Source organism: Lampris incognitus, chromosome 3, assembly GCF_029633865.1.
Source record: "Lampris incognitus isolate fLamInc1 chromosome 3, fLamInc1.hap2, whole genome shotgun sequence".
NCBI lineage: Eukaryota > Metazoa > Chordata > Actinopteri > Lampriformes > Lampridae > Lampris > Lampris incognitus.
This window is the reverse complement of record NC_079213.1, coordinates 107,341,238-107,357,257: the sequence shown is the minus strand read 5'-3', so window position 1 is coordinate 107,357,257 and position 16,020 is coordinate 107,341,238. Positions and strand designations below refer to the sequence as shown.

The following is a 16,020-nucleotide window of genomic DNA, read 5'->3' as shown; positions in this document are numbered from 1 at the left end:
TTTGCGGTGCTCAGGGAGATGCGCACTTTGCAATTTAGCGTCAAGTTTCATCTACTGGGGCCTAGCTATTTTTAAGCAGAGCATGAGGAGCCGGGATAACGTTGCGGGTTTATACGGTAATTCGGCTAACGGCGGCTGGCTCAGTCTAGCTGAGAGGCAGCGCAGTACGGGGCGCAGATAGAGCTAGCTTAGACGCTAATGAGGCTAACGTGGCTAGATGGCCGGCGACAGGTGTCGTGGCAAAAAGTGATCGTCCGCCAAAAAAACGGACTGCCGTCCGCGGTTTCCAATTGACAGAAAGTGATTGCAGCTCCCACGTTGTGACTGGACAGTCGTTTCTGCCTCAGAATAACTTGATTTCCTGGACGGGGTTATATCTTAAAGATCGTAGCCCACCCGGTCCCCTTTACCGGCTGAAATGTCTGTAAAGGGGCAGTGCAGCCCATAAAATGCACCTTTGCACTTGCCAAAAAGTGATTACAGCTCCTACCTTGTGACTGAGAGGTTTTCTTCCGCAAGATAACTTGATCTACATTTTAAAGAAAAGCCCTTGTTAATGGATAGTGAAGTGAATATATTGACCATGTTCAAATATATAAACTGGTGGAGCTTTATCAGGCTGTGCGCGCTCCCGCGGACGGCAATCAGTTTTTGGCGGACGATGACTTGTTTTGGCATGACACCGGCTGCGGGCTAACCTTACCTAACCCAACCCTTGATGAATGATGCTGTTGTGAGCTTCCAGCCCGACCTCCTCAGCTGGTTGTCCATGCCTTGCAGCCGATGTCCTAAGGAGCTCTCCTTCTCTGTTGGTGTCAGTGGTAGACAGCTCAAAATCTAGCTGTTTCTTAAAAAAAGTGACATACTCTAATGCAGTGTTTCTCAACCCAGTCCTCAAGGAAGCCCTATCCTGCATATTTTCTTTGCAACCCTGCATAGGTACCTGTTTGTAGTTATTCAACCAATCAGCAATGAATTTTGTCAGATGTTGCACACCTTGCATAATTAAGTGCTGCGAGATGATTGGTCGAGTAAGTACAAGCAGGGCTACTAACTATGCAGGGTTACAATGAAAATCTGCAGGATAGGGGTTCCTTGAGGACTGGGTTGAGAAACACTGCTCTAATGTTTCTGTTTGAATACAATATTTCACCGGTGTGGAAGCCAACTCTGTAAATATTGTTTAAAAGTTCATTCAACGCCCATTGTTTTGACCATTTTCACGGATGTATAGACATGACTAGAACTATGGTTCTCGGAAAAGAAAATAATTTTCAGCTGGTAACGATGAGTGTCAGTTCTGTCATTTCAGAGGACAACCAAAAAAACAAATCATTTGATGTTTGCTGCATTTGCAGTGAATTTTGTCATTTTTAACAAGAAAAAAAGAAGACCAAAAACACAATCCTCTATTATTATTATTACTAGCGTAAGACCCAGAATGAAACTTGTTTCTACCTGTAGACGAAAGCTTATTAGATGTGCCCTTTCCGCAGGCGGGTGTTTTCAAACTCAGCCAATCGAACGGTTGCCTCAGGATTTCTGAAGTCACATTATCCCAGTTTTTTTTTTTTTTTTTTTGAAGATTATCTCCAGACCCTCTGTCAGCTTGTCAAAACCGAGAGTCTGGCTACATAAGATAAGCAGTGAAGTAACAAGATCCTCCTCAACTTGGCTTTATAATTGCTTTTCCCTTGGTTTGGTTTGGTCTCTTTTCTATTGAAATTAAGCACACTGCTTATCCTGTTTAAAACACAGTTGTTAAAAAGAGAAGCAGGGATGAGAGTGGAATCAGTCCAAATTCAATATACAGAACAAAGCCTGATTGAAATTATAGCTAGTTTATTTGAGTGTGGTCAATAAATCAGTTTATTACAGCCAGCAGGTTTTTTTCTGGAGAAATTTTGAACACACTAGGAGTTTTTTATTATTTTTTTTTTTCACAGTTTTTCAATAATACTCCCCAAACATTTTTGCTGAAGAACTCATGAGTTGTATAGCCTCATAAATTCCTTTCTTTCTCATAGCTGTCAAGTGGGAACCCTGTTTATGAGAACTTTTACAGACAGGTAAGATTATATCTCAGAGTATATTGTTAATAAACTTTAGACGAAACCATGACTATGTAATACACTACATAGCAATAATCTAGTAATGAAGTTCTTCATATTTTCCACTATCCTTGAAAACATTATATGAAGTAAAAACTAAAGACATAAAGATGCCATTATTTAAAGCTTTGATGTATGATGTATGTGTGTTTCCCTAGGTGGACCCTGGAAATACAGGAAGAGTAGGACCAACAGAGGCTGCCTTGTTCTTAAAAAAATCTGGACTTCCTGATATAACCTTGGGAAAGGTGGGTACTTGATAGAGTTTTACCTAATGTAAGTACAACTTACTGAAAGTCACCAGAGAAATAGTACCCCACAGATACACTCAGAGAGGTTGGCCTGAGCACAAATAGCATGTTGGTGTGCTACATACAGTTGCAAATGGATTCCCAAAGTGGACCAAATCAAGCCACTTATCTTGCCTCTTTGTTTCCCTGTCATATTATTAGCTAAGGCAGCTCAAACATAATTTGCTCTATTTGCTGTTGATGCATTTGAAAATATATATTTTTTTCCATTTTGGCTATTTATTTTCTTGATATCCAAGTTTGTTTTTTTTAGATTACAAAGAAAATGTACTACAGTTTTTCCAGAAACTGATTGTAATGGAAAGCATTATCTGCTCATATGTGATGAAACCCAACACATTACCTGCATTCTAAAATGCATTCTGCCATCCTCGTGGACATCTTTTAAATCACATTTCTTTGTTTTTGTGAGGTAGCGGTAACAACACAAGTTGTTCGTTGTTGTTAGTAGAAACAAGAAGATGCCATTAAAAAACAAACAAACTAAGAAAGTCTCCAACAAAGAGAGAGAACCAGCTGATTTGGTGAAGACGACGACAGCCCAAAGAGTCTTGTCTTTCTGTCCGTGAGCTGATAAAAACACTGTAAAACAATAATTGTTGACCAACAGGAAATGGTTAAAGTGGCATAGTGCCATTAGCTAAGGCATCAATAGGAGCCACTTACTCACAATTCTTTCCAAGCTACACACACACACACACACACACACACACACACACACACATAGTACATACATACATACAGGATGATGTAGCTCCCAGAGGAATTTGATGGAAAGTGGAGGGCTTACTGTCTATTATAACCCTCTGTCGGGAAATGATGACTGCATGCAGTCTTGGTTTGGTTGAGGCCTCTGTTATATTAATGTAAAGGACAGTACACATTTGTGTTATTAGTGTGATTTTATGGAATGTTTTCGTTTGAGGTTTTTAAAGAACACCTGCAGACATCTTGATTTCAATGTCTTCTACATTGTATTTCTGCAATAATTTAATTCAACATGATGAATTAAACATGACTTGACTGTTCATGTTGCAGTGGATTTAGATCTGCACTTTTAATTCGGCATATCAAAACATCTCAAAGATGTTCTTATTTCCGTCATATCTTGACATTAACACCTGCAGACCAGTAACATTCCATCTCTGCTTAATCCCTCCCTCACCTAAACAAGGTGCTGGGCAGATTAAAGGAGAACTGCACTGGTGGTTGTGAGAGCAGAGTACCAGGGGCGAGTCGCAGAAACCAGAGCAAGACTTTTCACTGTTCTGGTGGTGTTGTTAATTGGCGAGGACTACCGATCCTATTCTCAGCTAACGGCGTACATATAACACTTCTGAAAAGGTCTAGCAGTGCATCCGCCAGAGTCGATTTTATCTTGCTAGCAATGGAAACTATAGTTACAGTGGTTAAGTTTGGGGTTAAGGTAAGGTGGTGGTTAAAATTGGGGTTAAGGTTAGGTAGTACTTGGGGAGGCTGTCACCAGGGTGAACCGGCATGCAGAGGAAAGGAAATGTGGGTCGAGACACATTGGATGCATGCTGTGTGTGCCATGTCTCATAAATTTGGCTTTCACTTTAGACACAGGGAGGTGGGGCAGGGGTGTTTGCGAGACTGATACTGCCAGCCAGGTGATGCTTTCAGTCAGTGAATTAACACTAATGTTGGGAGGTATTAAAAATGTTTTTTAATGATTTTTGTGAAGAAAAAAAATCACATTGAATTCTTATATGTCAGGGATGCTTTGAAAACCAATTTAAGACCGTTGCAGGTGCTTTTAAGATGCCTTCTCAGAAGCTTGTAACTTAAGCACATGTTAGGCCTATGAGAGATTTCAGACTGATGTTGAATGAAGGGACAAAAGGGTGAGGTTGTTTGGGTGAACTGAGCATCTGTGTGTAGCCCCCGAATGTTCAGCACAAGGGATTTAACATCAGATCCTGTGTATTACTTGATGTTGCTCAGAAGAATCATTGATTCCTGTATAACAGTTTCATAGGCAAAGGATAGTCTTGGACACCATTATTTTGGAATTTCTTTTTTATTTATTTGTTTTTTTAATGCGTTGACTGTTGCTACAAGACCATTATAGTCAAGGGTCATTGGTATTATAATTTGATACTGTGTTGTTTTCTGTAAGAAAATTCAGTTTTATGGCTTGTATCTGCATAGGGAGGTCAGTGCACAAGGTCAGCTGCAGTGCAGCATCCCTTAGGGTCCATGTGGATCATTAGGAGGGCGCTACAGAAGGTTTAACTTTTGCTTATAGAGAGGATGTAAACCAGGATTTCTCAGGCAATGAGGAAGGGGGGGTTCCCTGACACCACACAAACCCTCCAGCCCAACATTGCAGTCATCATCAAACAGCAATTTTGACTGTTTTTGTGCCTTGTGTTTCAGATCTGGGATTTGGCAGACCCTGATGGCAAAGGGTATCTAGACAAACAGGTACAGATCAGTTCACTGTGTCTTTTGATAATATTTTGAATGTCAAAGCCATTTAGGGAAGATGACTAATTTTCAAGAATGCAAGTTTATGTGATTTAGAGAACAAAATGGCACCCAACCTAAGAAGAAGCAGTGTTTTACATGGAATTTGAGTTTTACGTGTTTTTCTAATAATGTTACAATGGCCCATTCAGTCCCTTAAGTAAAGTTAGTGTTTGAGTGAGTCAATGAGACAGAAGGACAGACAGTCAAAGAGAAATTGATATGGGGGAGGTTTGTTGATTCTGGTTCTGTTTCTGTTTCCCAGGGGTTTTACGTAGCTCTGCGGCTGGTGGCTTGCGCTCAGAGTGGACAGGAAGTCAGTCTTGCCAGTTTCAACCTCACAGTCCCTCCTCCCAAGTTTGTGAGTACACATTAAAATTCTGATCCACAATTTTTTGGTCAATGTATAGTCACAGATTCATGAAAGAGTTTTACACATACATGGTCAATTCTTTTCAACTTACTGTTGTAAATCAAAATACTCTTCACAGTAAACATAAGCATCTATGTCGAAAAAAGCCATCTTGCAGCCTTTTTCATCATTGATGTATAAGTCACGTTTCCTTATCCCTGGCACTGAGTCCTTGTGTCAAAAGCTCAGTGTGTAAATATGAGAGAGAAGCTGTCCTCAGTTCATTGAGTTCAAGACATCCAAATAATCTCACAGCTCTGTTTGTTGGTTTGTTTTTAGAAGGATACCAGCAGCCCATCTCTCAGCAGCACAGCTTCTGCCTCCAGCGAGCCACACTGGGCTGTTAGGGTGAGCGCGAATCACACGCTCACTCAATCTCACATGCATATAAATAAGAGCATAACTGTCATTGGAGTTGTCGAATGGGAACAGAGCTATGGATAAGAGATCTTTTTATTTCTTTGCACTTGGATGGTTGAAATCGATTTGCCAAAATAACAAGTATGAATTGGTTCTCTGGCTTTGAGAGAAACTTGCTCACTTTCACAAATATTGATTAGACTGATCCAGACCACAGGATTAGAATATATAAAATCTATGAGTGGTTCAACAATTGATAACCAAAATCATTGGTAAAAGGGCATACCACAATTTTCATTGGGTTCTTTTCTAACTTTCACAAACTCAGAATTATTTATTTTTTTCAAGCAAATGTTTTTTGAAATTACATTTCTAATAAAGTTCATTGCATTCTTAATATTTCTGTAAAATTCTTAGTTAAAAGCAATCAGTCATGGTTTCAGAATCTGAAGATATTATTCTGTATGTGAAAAAGGACTCCAGTGCAGTGAATTAACTGGTAACCATTGCTAAAATTGAAGCATAGGGCTTTAAGATTACTTAAGTGTGTATTCTTTCGTAGCCTGAGGAGAAAAGTAAATTCGATGGCATATTTGAAAGCCTCGCCCCACTCAACGGACTGCTGTCAGGGGATAAGGTCAAGCCAGTGCTAATCAACTCCAAACTACCTCTAGAGGTCCTTGGGAAGGTAGGGTTGTTTTGAATGGTTTAAAATGCTTAGCACATGTTTATTTGTTCCATGTTTTTTTTCTTTTTCCTTGTATGCAATTGTTCTTATGGAAGTGTGTGGAACCATATGTTGGTAAAACAAACCAGCAAAAATATCACTGTGCTTGGGACGTTTTTTCTTAATAAAGTTTGCCGGTACAGCTGATCAAATCAAGTGTTTCACAACAAAGTGAGGTGTTAATTGTTCGTTGTTGTTAACATTGAGTTTGTTTCCCACCTGTAGGTTTGGGACCTCAGTGACATAGATAAAGATGGCCATCTGGACAAAGATGAGTTTGCAGTGGTGAGCTTCATGTCATTAAATGTTATGCAGTTTTTACCCATCAGTCTCACAATAACCCAGCCAACACTGTGGAAGCTTACATAAGCCCTGCCTCCCAGCATAATCGTATTGAGCAGATGTGTGTGGGTAACTTCACTGTCAGTGAAGTTATGGTATTCAAGATGGCGCTGGGGATGGCAGCCTCAGTACAGCACTCTAGTCCTTTTTTTGCTTTTGTTTATTCTCTGTGTGTCTGGTTATTCAAACCCGATTACTTTGACTAGAGAACTGCTTAACATTAGGCAGTCAACTCCGGAGAGTTTTTCATCAGTTTTCACAAACCCGGAAAGTTTTTTGGACATCTTAGTTTGAGGAATGGCAGCTCTCTGTGGGACATGGAGGCGACGTAGATGGGGGAAGCAGTCCGGTGTGCTGGTGAGACTCCGACAGTGGGGATTAAGATCTGCACGCCCAGAAATTCACCTGGCGAATCTCCGCTCCATGCCCAACAAAATGGACGAGCTGCTTCTCTTCAACAGGACCAACAAAGACTTTGCACGTTTTACTGCCCTTTGTTTCACTGAAACCTGGCTCAGCGAATCCACCCCCAGCAGTGAATTACATTTGCCGGGCTTCTGCCTACACCTAGTGGATTGCGTTACAGTGCTATCGGGGAAAGTGAAGGGCAGAGGAAGTTGCTTCTACATAAAGGAAGGTTTGTGTGCAGATGTCATAGGGTTGAGTAAATACTGCAGCCTGAACTTGGAGTCATTGTTCATAAACTGTAAGCCATTTTGTTCACCGCAAAAGTTTTCATCCTTCATCTTGGTCAGTGTTTACTTCCCACCCCAGGCCAATGTGAATAGCGCACTCCAAACCCTGGCTGACCAGATTACAGGCTTGGAACAAAAACATACGGACTCACTTTTCATAATCCTTGGCAAATTTAACAGAGCAAAATGAAAACATGAACCACCAAAATGCAGACAGTGTATTAATTGTCCCACCAGGGAAAATAACACACTGGACCACTGCTACACAATTTGTAAAGATGCATATTGCTCTGTCCCCCAGGCAGCTTTCAAGTCAAGTCAAATTTATTTATAGAGCACATTCAAAAACAACCCATGTTGACCAAAGTGCAGTACAGGCCAGAGCAGGTAGCTAAAACACAAGTACCCAAAACACAGACATAGACAACAAGGCACATAGCTCATAAGCACAGATAAACAACACATGGACATCGGCACAAACCAGAAATCAGCCACATCAGGAGGATTCAAACACTAGCGAATAAAAGTAAGTTTTGAGCTGGGACTTAAAAGAGTTGATGGAGGGGGCAGATCTTATAGGGAGGGGAATACTGTTCCACAGTCTAGGGGGTGCAACCGCAAAGGCGTGGTCACCCCAGAGTTTAAGCTTAGACCGTGTGACAGCCAGGAGTCTTAAGTCACCTACCTGAGGGACCTGGAGGTGGAATAGAGGGTTACAAAGGTCTGCAATATCGGAGGGGGACAGCCCATTTAGGGCTTTACAAACAAACAGGAGAACCTTAAAATCAATTCTGAATCACACAGGCAGCCAGTGGAGGGAGGCCAGTATAGGAGTAATATCGTCTCTCTTCCAGGTACCTGTCACGAGCCTGGCTGCGATGTTCTGGACCAGTTGCAGGCTGGACAGGGACAACTGACCAATCCCGATATACATGGATTTGCAGTAGTCCAAGCGAGAGGATGTCAAAATGGGGATGACTTCCTCGAAATCTTTGAGAGAACCGGCTTGATTTTGGCAATAGTACAAAGCTGGAAAAAACTGGCTTTCACTCCTGCATTAACTTGCTTGTCAAACTTGAAGGCGGAAACCGAGGTTTTTTATAAATGAGGTTTGACAATAGTGGACAGGTTGCCAAGACTGTTGGTAAACACTTTAAAGGAGTCAGGGTGGCCAAATAGGACAACTTCAGATTTGCCTTCATTCAGCTTTAGGAAGTTTTTTGCTATCCAGCACTTAATGTCCTCAAGGCAGTTCAAGAGGCTGACTAGATTGGACTGATCGTTTGGTTTTAGGGGGAGATAAAGCTGAGTGTCATCAGCATACCAGTGGAAGGAAATGTCTTATTTTTGAATGATTTGACTGAGAGACTCATGTGTATAGAGAAAAGAATGGGACCTAGGATAGAACCTTGTGGGATCCTGCAGGAGAGACTAGCCTGTGTTAATGGGGAAGCTTCTATTTTTGAGGTAAAATGTGAACTATTTTAAGGCAGAGCCATCAACACCAACCTTGTATTGGAGATGGTCTAGTAAAATGTCTTGATTCACATTATTGAACACTGCGCTGAGGTCTAGAAGAATTAGAATGGCACAGTCACCAGAGTCGGTAGAGAACAGCAAGTCATTGTACACTTTCAGCAAAGGTAGACTCTGTGTTATGATAAGCCTTAAAACCTGACTGAAATCTTTCCAAGATGTTGTTTTGGTGTAGGTAGGGCAGCAGTTGACTTGAGAATAACTTTTTCATGAACCTTTGACAGGAATGGAAGTTTATAAATAGGTCTGTAGTTACTAAGTAAGGTAGGGTCTAAGTTGGGTTTTGTCAGGAGGGGTTGGACCACTGCATGCTTTAATCAGGTTGGAATGGTACCAGTGGCCAGGGAGCTGTTGATAATGGAGAGGAAGCTGGGCCCGGCTATGTCAAAGACATCCTTCAGGAGGGCAGTAGGGACAATGTCACGAGGGCAGGTTGTAGGTTTCATGATGGTCTTTATGTATTTTTGGTGGATGATACACAAGAGCAGTTAAGAGAGGATTGACCAGGTCCACCTTAATTAATTGCACCTCAAAGCTGGGGAAATAATTAGACTTCAGTTGGTGGCAATTAGGTGGGGGTCTAGTACAACAGCTAGATCCTTGCTTGGAGGGTGTAGGCATGCTAAAAAAGTTAGTCATCAGGACAGAGTTCAACAAGTGGAGCAAGCTCACCAGTGTTCAACCAGGTTTCTTTCACTAGTAGGAAATCCAGTCCATGGGCAGTGAAAAAGTAATTGAAAGTAAGAGTCTTATTGGACGTTGAACAGAGCTCATGTTGAACAGAGCCACTTTGACCAGGTAGCGTATCTGACAATGATTCCCATGCCAGAAGGCGGAGATTGTTGAGGACTACACCACCCCGCTTCACAGTTAGCCTGGCAGGGAGCCCGCAGGGCAGCTTTGGGCACTCTGATCACTGCTTGATTCATCTTATTCCAACCTACAGGCAGAAACTAAAATCTGCAAAGCCTGTGGTTAAAACAGTGAAGAAATGGACCAGCAAAGCAAAACAGGAACTGCAGGACTGTTTTGACTGTACCAACTGGAGTGTATTTGAAGCTGCAACTGGCAACCTGGATGAACTAATTGACACTGTGATATCTTACATCAGCTTTTGTGAAGACGTGTGTACCTACCAAGACCTTCTGCACATACAACATTAACAAGCCACGGTACACAGCCAAACTAAGACAACTTCAGCTGGCCAAGTAGGATGCCTATAACAGTGGGGATAGAGCCCTATACAAGCAGGCCAGAAATTCACCCTCATACTAAGGCTGCACTTGAGATACATGTAGAGGATGTGAGCCGACTTTTCCAGGAAATGGCAAGAAACGGCAGGTGAGGCTGGGGAAAGTCACTTCTGGTGTATGGACAGTTAGCACTGGTGCCCTCCAGGGATGTGTCCTCCCACTGCTCTTCTTCCTCTACACCAACGACTGCACCTCCAAGGACCCAGCTGTTAAACTACCGAAGTTTCCAGATGACACTTGGCTATGGTCATTGGACTCATCCAGGACGGCGACAAGTCTGCATATCAGTGGGAGGTTGAGTGGCTCGCGCTCTGATGTAGTCAGAACAAATTGGAGATGAACAGGCTCAAGACTGAGGAGATGACAGTGGACTTTAGGAGACACCCCTCAGCACCACTCCCTCTCACAATATCAAACAGCTCTGTGTCAACCGTGGAGACCTTCAAGTTTCTGGGAACTACTATTTCCAAAGACCCAAAATGGGAGACCAACATCAACTCCATTCTCAAAAGGGCTCAGCAGAGGATATTCTTTCTGCCGCAATCGAGGAAATTTGGTATGCCACAGGAGCTATTGAGCCAGTTCCACACCGCAGTCATTGAATCTATCCTGTGCACATCCATCATGGTCTGGTTTGGAGCAGCAACAAAATAGGATAGGAACAGACTGCAGCAAACAGTAAGGACAGCAGAAAAAAAATCATTGGCGCTCCCCTGCCCACCCTGCCGGACTTGTACACCTCCAGAGCCTGGAAACGGGTGGGCAGAATCAGCACAGACCCCTCACATCCAGGTCACGATCTGTTTGAACTCCTGCCCTCTGGCAAGTGCCTACAGAGCGATGTGCGCCAAAACCACCAGACACAGGAACAATTTTTTCCCACAGTCCATCTCTCTCATGAACACTTAACATCATGGATATTATGTAAATATGACTTTTTGTAAACAGCCCCTTCTGGTCAACATGTCTCACCTACATATCCACGATGTGCACTACTTCTTTAAACCAGATGTGCAATACAAATGTTTGTGCAATACCAGTGTACAATTGTAAATACATATTCAACTGCTGTATACTGGTTACAATTATTGCTGTTATACTTCTGGTACATAAGATAATATAGTGTAATATAGAGGTAGTATATAGCATTGTATTTTGGGCATGATGGGTTGTGGAGTCATGGTATGGTATATGGTATAGTATGTGGGAAATATAGTATATAAACAATATGGTATAATATATGGGCATGGGTTGTTGATTACTCAACATAACAAAACTCTATAGCAGCGACATACCTGTTGTGCATACCTGCTTGCCTCCGATGTCCTGTTGTTGTTCCATTTATTTCTTTTTTTTTTCTTCTTTTATGTTTGTTGTGTGTGTTCTTTTTTTTGTGTGAGTGATGTTTGCAAGTGCTAGAAGCTGCTGTGTACCGGAGTCAAATTCCTCGTGTGCATAGGCACACTTGGCCAATAAAGTTGATTCTGATTCTGATTCAGTCACTTAGCTACCTACCGTACTGTTATAGCATTGCAGTATAGCAACAATACCAGTGTTTCCCACAGGTCTGAAATATACTTGTGGTGGTAGCTGACGCAAAGGGCCGGCATTACCCGCCGGCACAATAATGGTCTACTGCATGTGACAAAAACCAAATACGCGTGACCTTTAACACAATATTTTGATTTATTGAATATTTCTATTAATTTCACATAATGTATTTCACAGATCAAAACCCTCCCCTGCCATGTACCCACATAGGAATAGTAAGACAAAGTAAACAAAGATGGCACTGTTTTTCAGAGCACTTAATCTTTGTAGGTATAGAACTCCAATGCCTGTGCATATGGGAGACCTGCTGGTGCTGGTCCATTTATCGATATTTGCAGACATGCAGCCAGGTGCTCCCCTTTCAGTCTGTTTCTCAGATATGTTTTGGAAAAACAGACACTTGGCTTAAATTATATGTAGTGCTGAAAGAAACATAAAATTCACTTGCCCTGATGAGTAAATGCATGAAAAATTAGCAGTCTGACCTTAACTAAAGTTAGTCTGTGTGCCCCCCCTTCCCCCCAATTGTACTTGGCCAATTACCCCACTCTTCCGAGCTGTCCCGGTCGCTGCTCCACCCCCTCTGCCGAGCTGGGGAGGGCTGCAGACTGCCACATGCCTCCTCCGATACACGTGGAGTCGCCAGCTGCTTCTTTTCACCTGACAGTGAGGAGTTTCACCGGGGGGACATAGCGCATGGGAGGATCACGCTATTCCCCCCCAGTTCCCCCTCCCCCCTGAACAGGCTGCCTGACCGACCAGAGGAGGCGCTAGTACAGCGACCGGGACACATACCCAACCCCCGCAGACATGGCCAAATGTGTCTGTAGGGACGCCCGACCAAGCTGGTGGTAACATGGGGATTCAAACCAGCGATCCCCGTGTTGGTAGGCAACGGAATAGACCGCCATGCTACCTGGATGTGCCAGTCTGTGTCTTTCTAACTGCCATAGCCCGAAGAGAAAACAAATTATAGTCTTTCTTGTACTTAGCCAGGACAAGGTTGCTGCATGCTGCACAATGGTCAGGTTACCTGTGCTGAACACACCCGTGAGTCTTGTAGCTACCAACGCAGCGTAGTTGCCGCTTTCTTTCGTAGAATTTGAAGCTACTGCCAAATTCAGAGAACAATTACTAATAAGGAGAAAAGGAGTTGCTTTACCTGATGTGTTTGTAAAATATCCACCGTGTCCACATCTTATAACGTAATACCAGATAACTGTCTTTCTCCAGATTCTCAGTAGACCCTTCTTGCGATAGCGGAACGATTGCAGATGGCGTCGTTATTTCAGACGGGATAAAACAATAAACGTAGAAAATGCTAAAATGGGTCGCTAAATATACTTTGGCGGCCGTTAATATACCTGGGCGGCCTGCCCAAGTAAAGTCTATGTGTAGGGAAACACTGAATACCCAGGATGTTGTGGACAGTTAATAAGATGTTGCATCAACTGTTTTCACCATCGCTAAATTAACATAAATCATGAGAAAAGGAAGTCTTGTGGGGAATAATGGATTTTATGTTATTATCGGCAGTAGGATAAAAGCCATTTACCAAGAAACCTGTTTTTTATTTGTTGTTTGGTTCATGCATTCATTGATCCTTGAATTGTTATTTTAGCATTGTGAGACAGATTGTAAAATAACAAAATCTTAATTTTAAGCGTTAATTAAATGGTTGTTGAATCTGACAATTCTTCCCAAGGCCATGCACCTGGTCTACCGGGCTCTGGAGAAGGAGCCGGTGCCTGCACTCCTCCCCTCTTCCCTCATCCCTCCATCCAAGAGGAAGAAAAGTCTTGGTTCTGTGTCGGGCACGGTGCCGGGTCTGCCTGCCAGCCCTCCACCGCCCAAAGATTCCCTGCGCTCCACGCCATCCCATGGTAGTATGAACTCGCTCAACAGCACAGGAAGTCTGTCTCCAAAACACACACTCAAGTCTGGCCAGGTAAATGCACATGTTTAATGATTTTTTTTATTTTTATGATGTGTTGCTTTTAGGTCACTTAAGAGTTCTGCGATACATTCTCAAAACAATTGGTCTCACTCTCTTTCTCCATCAACCTCTATCTTTCATGCTCATTCTCTTTGTTAGCATTCTGTGAATTGGGTGGTACCCTTGTCAGACCGTGGTCGTTATGATGACATTTTCCTAAAGACTGATGCTGATCTGGATGGCTTTGTGAGTGGACAGGAAGTCAAGGAGATCTTCATGCACTCAGGGCTCCCTCAGAACATTCTGGCCCATATATGGTATGGAGTGAGACGCCTACCATGTTACAGCCCTAGTGCCGTAACATGGCTCAAAAGACTGCAATGATAAAATGTCAGCTACTGTGACATATTTATTGGCTATTCTTTTCCATTATGAACAGATATGATCCTGAGTTGTCAATGTTATTGGCACTACATTGTTCTTTATGGCCAGCCAGCAACCGCAATATGGAGCCCCCTATTGAGACCTTGCCTTCATATGACTGTCTTTATATACTGCATGTTGCCTGTAGTTAGTCATTAGTTGACTGAAGCCATCTACTTAACTCATCTCAACCCCTTCTGCTCCTCCATCAGGGCCCTGGCAGACACCAGACAGATAGGGAAGCTGACACGAGAGCAGTTTGCCCTGGCCATGCACTTCATCCAGCAGAAAGTCAGCAAGGGCATCGACCCCCCACAAGCACTTTCTGCTGACATGATCCCTCCTTCTGAAAGGGGTACACCTGTGCCAGTAGGTCATGCAGACATTCACATACGATCACACACAATGCAAGCTTGTGCATACGGACGGCATATTTGTTTACTAGAAATTGCATTTTTATTATGTGGCTTGGTTTATAATAGACTGGAGCAGTAGTTGACAATCTTTGTGTGGATGTCTGCAGAGTATGTCTGGGTACATGACCCCGGTGGGATCGGAGATGGCTGCCCTGTCTGAGATGAGACGGGTGAGTCAATATCACTGCCTTTCTCTTCACCTTCTTCTCTCTCTCTTTCTCTCGCCCTCCCTCTTTCTCTGCCGTCCAGCTCTTAGCATGGTGCTGTCCACTCACACTTAGAGCTCGTCCATGAAGACATGGTTTTCCTAATATGTGTTTATATGGAGAAGTGGGAGGGTGGGATATTAATATGAGGCACCTGCTCGGTCTGAGCAATATTTACAAAAGGTCAAGGTGTAATTTAACACTGTACTATAGAATATTTCCCTCCCCCTCAGAAGCACAGCTGAATAGGGACTAAATCAGACCCAGTTTTCACCCATCATGCACCCCTTCTCATTTGTAATAGTGCAACATATGTGCTTTTGTGGAGTGAACCGAGAGCAACTTTGTGTTGCAAAACACAATCATAGCCGTAATCACAATCAGTAACTGTCATAGCTGAGCGGTTGACAACTTCTGTTGCTGCTTATCAGCCAGCACCAGTCAACGCACAAATGTCTAGTTCCAAGGATGGAGCATATTGGTGGCCAGTGTTCATACTGGTCAGCTGTTGCACTCTATCCCTGCATGAGCAGCAGATTTCTAGATTTCTCTTTTTGTACCAGACAACTAATCAAAGAATAAAATAACACAGAGTAAAAAGGCTTTAGTGTGTTACACAGCATAAGCGTACTTATACCTCCGATTATATCCCTCTGTGCAGTAGCTACCCTTGTAGGCAGCTATCCTCATAGATAGACTATGTGTATGTTGAGTGGTCGCTCTAACATATTGTGCAATACATGCCTGTCAAGCAGGAAGTTTGTGAGCCTGACTGTTGATAGAAGCAGGATATGCTGGAGCTATCAGGGATGAGCCCATTCTGTTTCTGTTTTTAACCCAGAAAAAGCACTTTCTCACATGATAGAGTTGATAACAGGCCAAATTGAAATGAATAGACGCTCCTCCCTCCACCATATTTTAGATTTACTGAGAGGATTTGACGCTAGATTAGGGTGATAATTTAATTGTCTACATGTAAAGAATTTTGTAATAGCTTTTTCTGAAACGTTTGACTTTAAACCATATTTATACAGCATTTCTACAAAATCTGCTTTTCTCTAAACTGGAAAAATATCACCAGTTACTGGTGATGCACGGGTCGACCTACAACCCACGGGTTGGGCGGATTTGGTTAAGTTTACTAGAAAAAAAATCACGGGTTCGGCGGGCAGGTCAAAAAGTGACAAAGCAGCATTACGAGTAAGTTATAAATAACTTACAGAAACATTGCGTGCAATAGGCTAGGCTGTG

The 16,020-nt window shown here is 42.7% G+C and overlaps 1 protein-coding gene across 1 annotated transcript in view; it reads left to right on the top strand.

The window, feature by feature from the left end:
- eps15l1a (epidermal growth factor receptor pathway substrate 15-like 1a) overlaps positions 1 to 16,020 on the top strand; it is a 63,603-nt gene that overhangs the window by 480 nt on the left and 47,103 nt on the right. Inside the window, exons 2-12 of the mRNA XM_056276915.1 lie at positions 2,028 to 2,069; positions 2,270 to 2,359; positions 4,823 to 4,870; positions 5,178 to 5,273; positions 5,604 to 5,672; positions 6,247 to 6,372; positions 6,637 to 6,696; positions 13,494 to 13,736; positions 13,884 to 14,041; positions 14,360 to 14,516; positions 14,671 to 14,733. Coding sequence (XP_056132890.1) covers positions 2,028 to 2,069; positions 2,270 to 2,359; positions 4,823 to 4,870; positions 5,178 to 5,273; positions 5,604 to 5,672; positions 6,247 to 6,372; positions 6,637 to 6,696; positions 13,494 to 13,736; positions 13,884 to 14,041; positions 14,360 to 14,516; positions 14,671 to 14,733 — 1,152 coding nt within the window. The remainder of the gene's footprint in view (positions 1 to 2,027; positions 2,070 to 2,269; positions 2,360 to 4,822; positions 4,871 to 5,177; positions 5,274 to 5,603; positions 5,673 to 6,246; positions 6,373 to 6,636; positions 6,697 to 13,493; positions 13,737 to 13,883; positions 14,042 to 14,359; positions 14,517 to 14,670; positions 14,734 to 16,020) is intronic.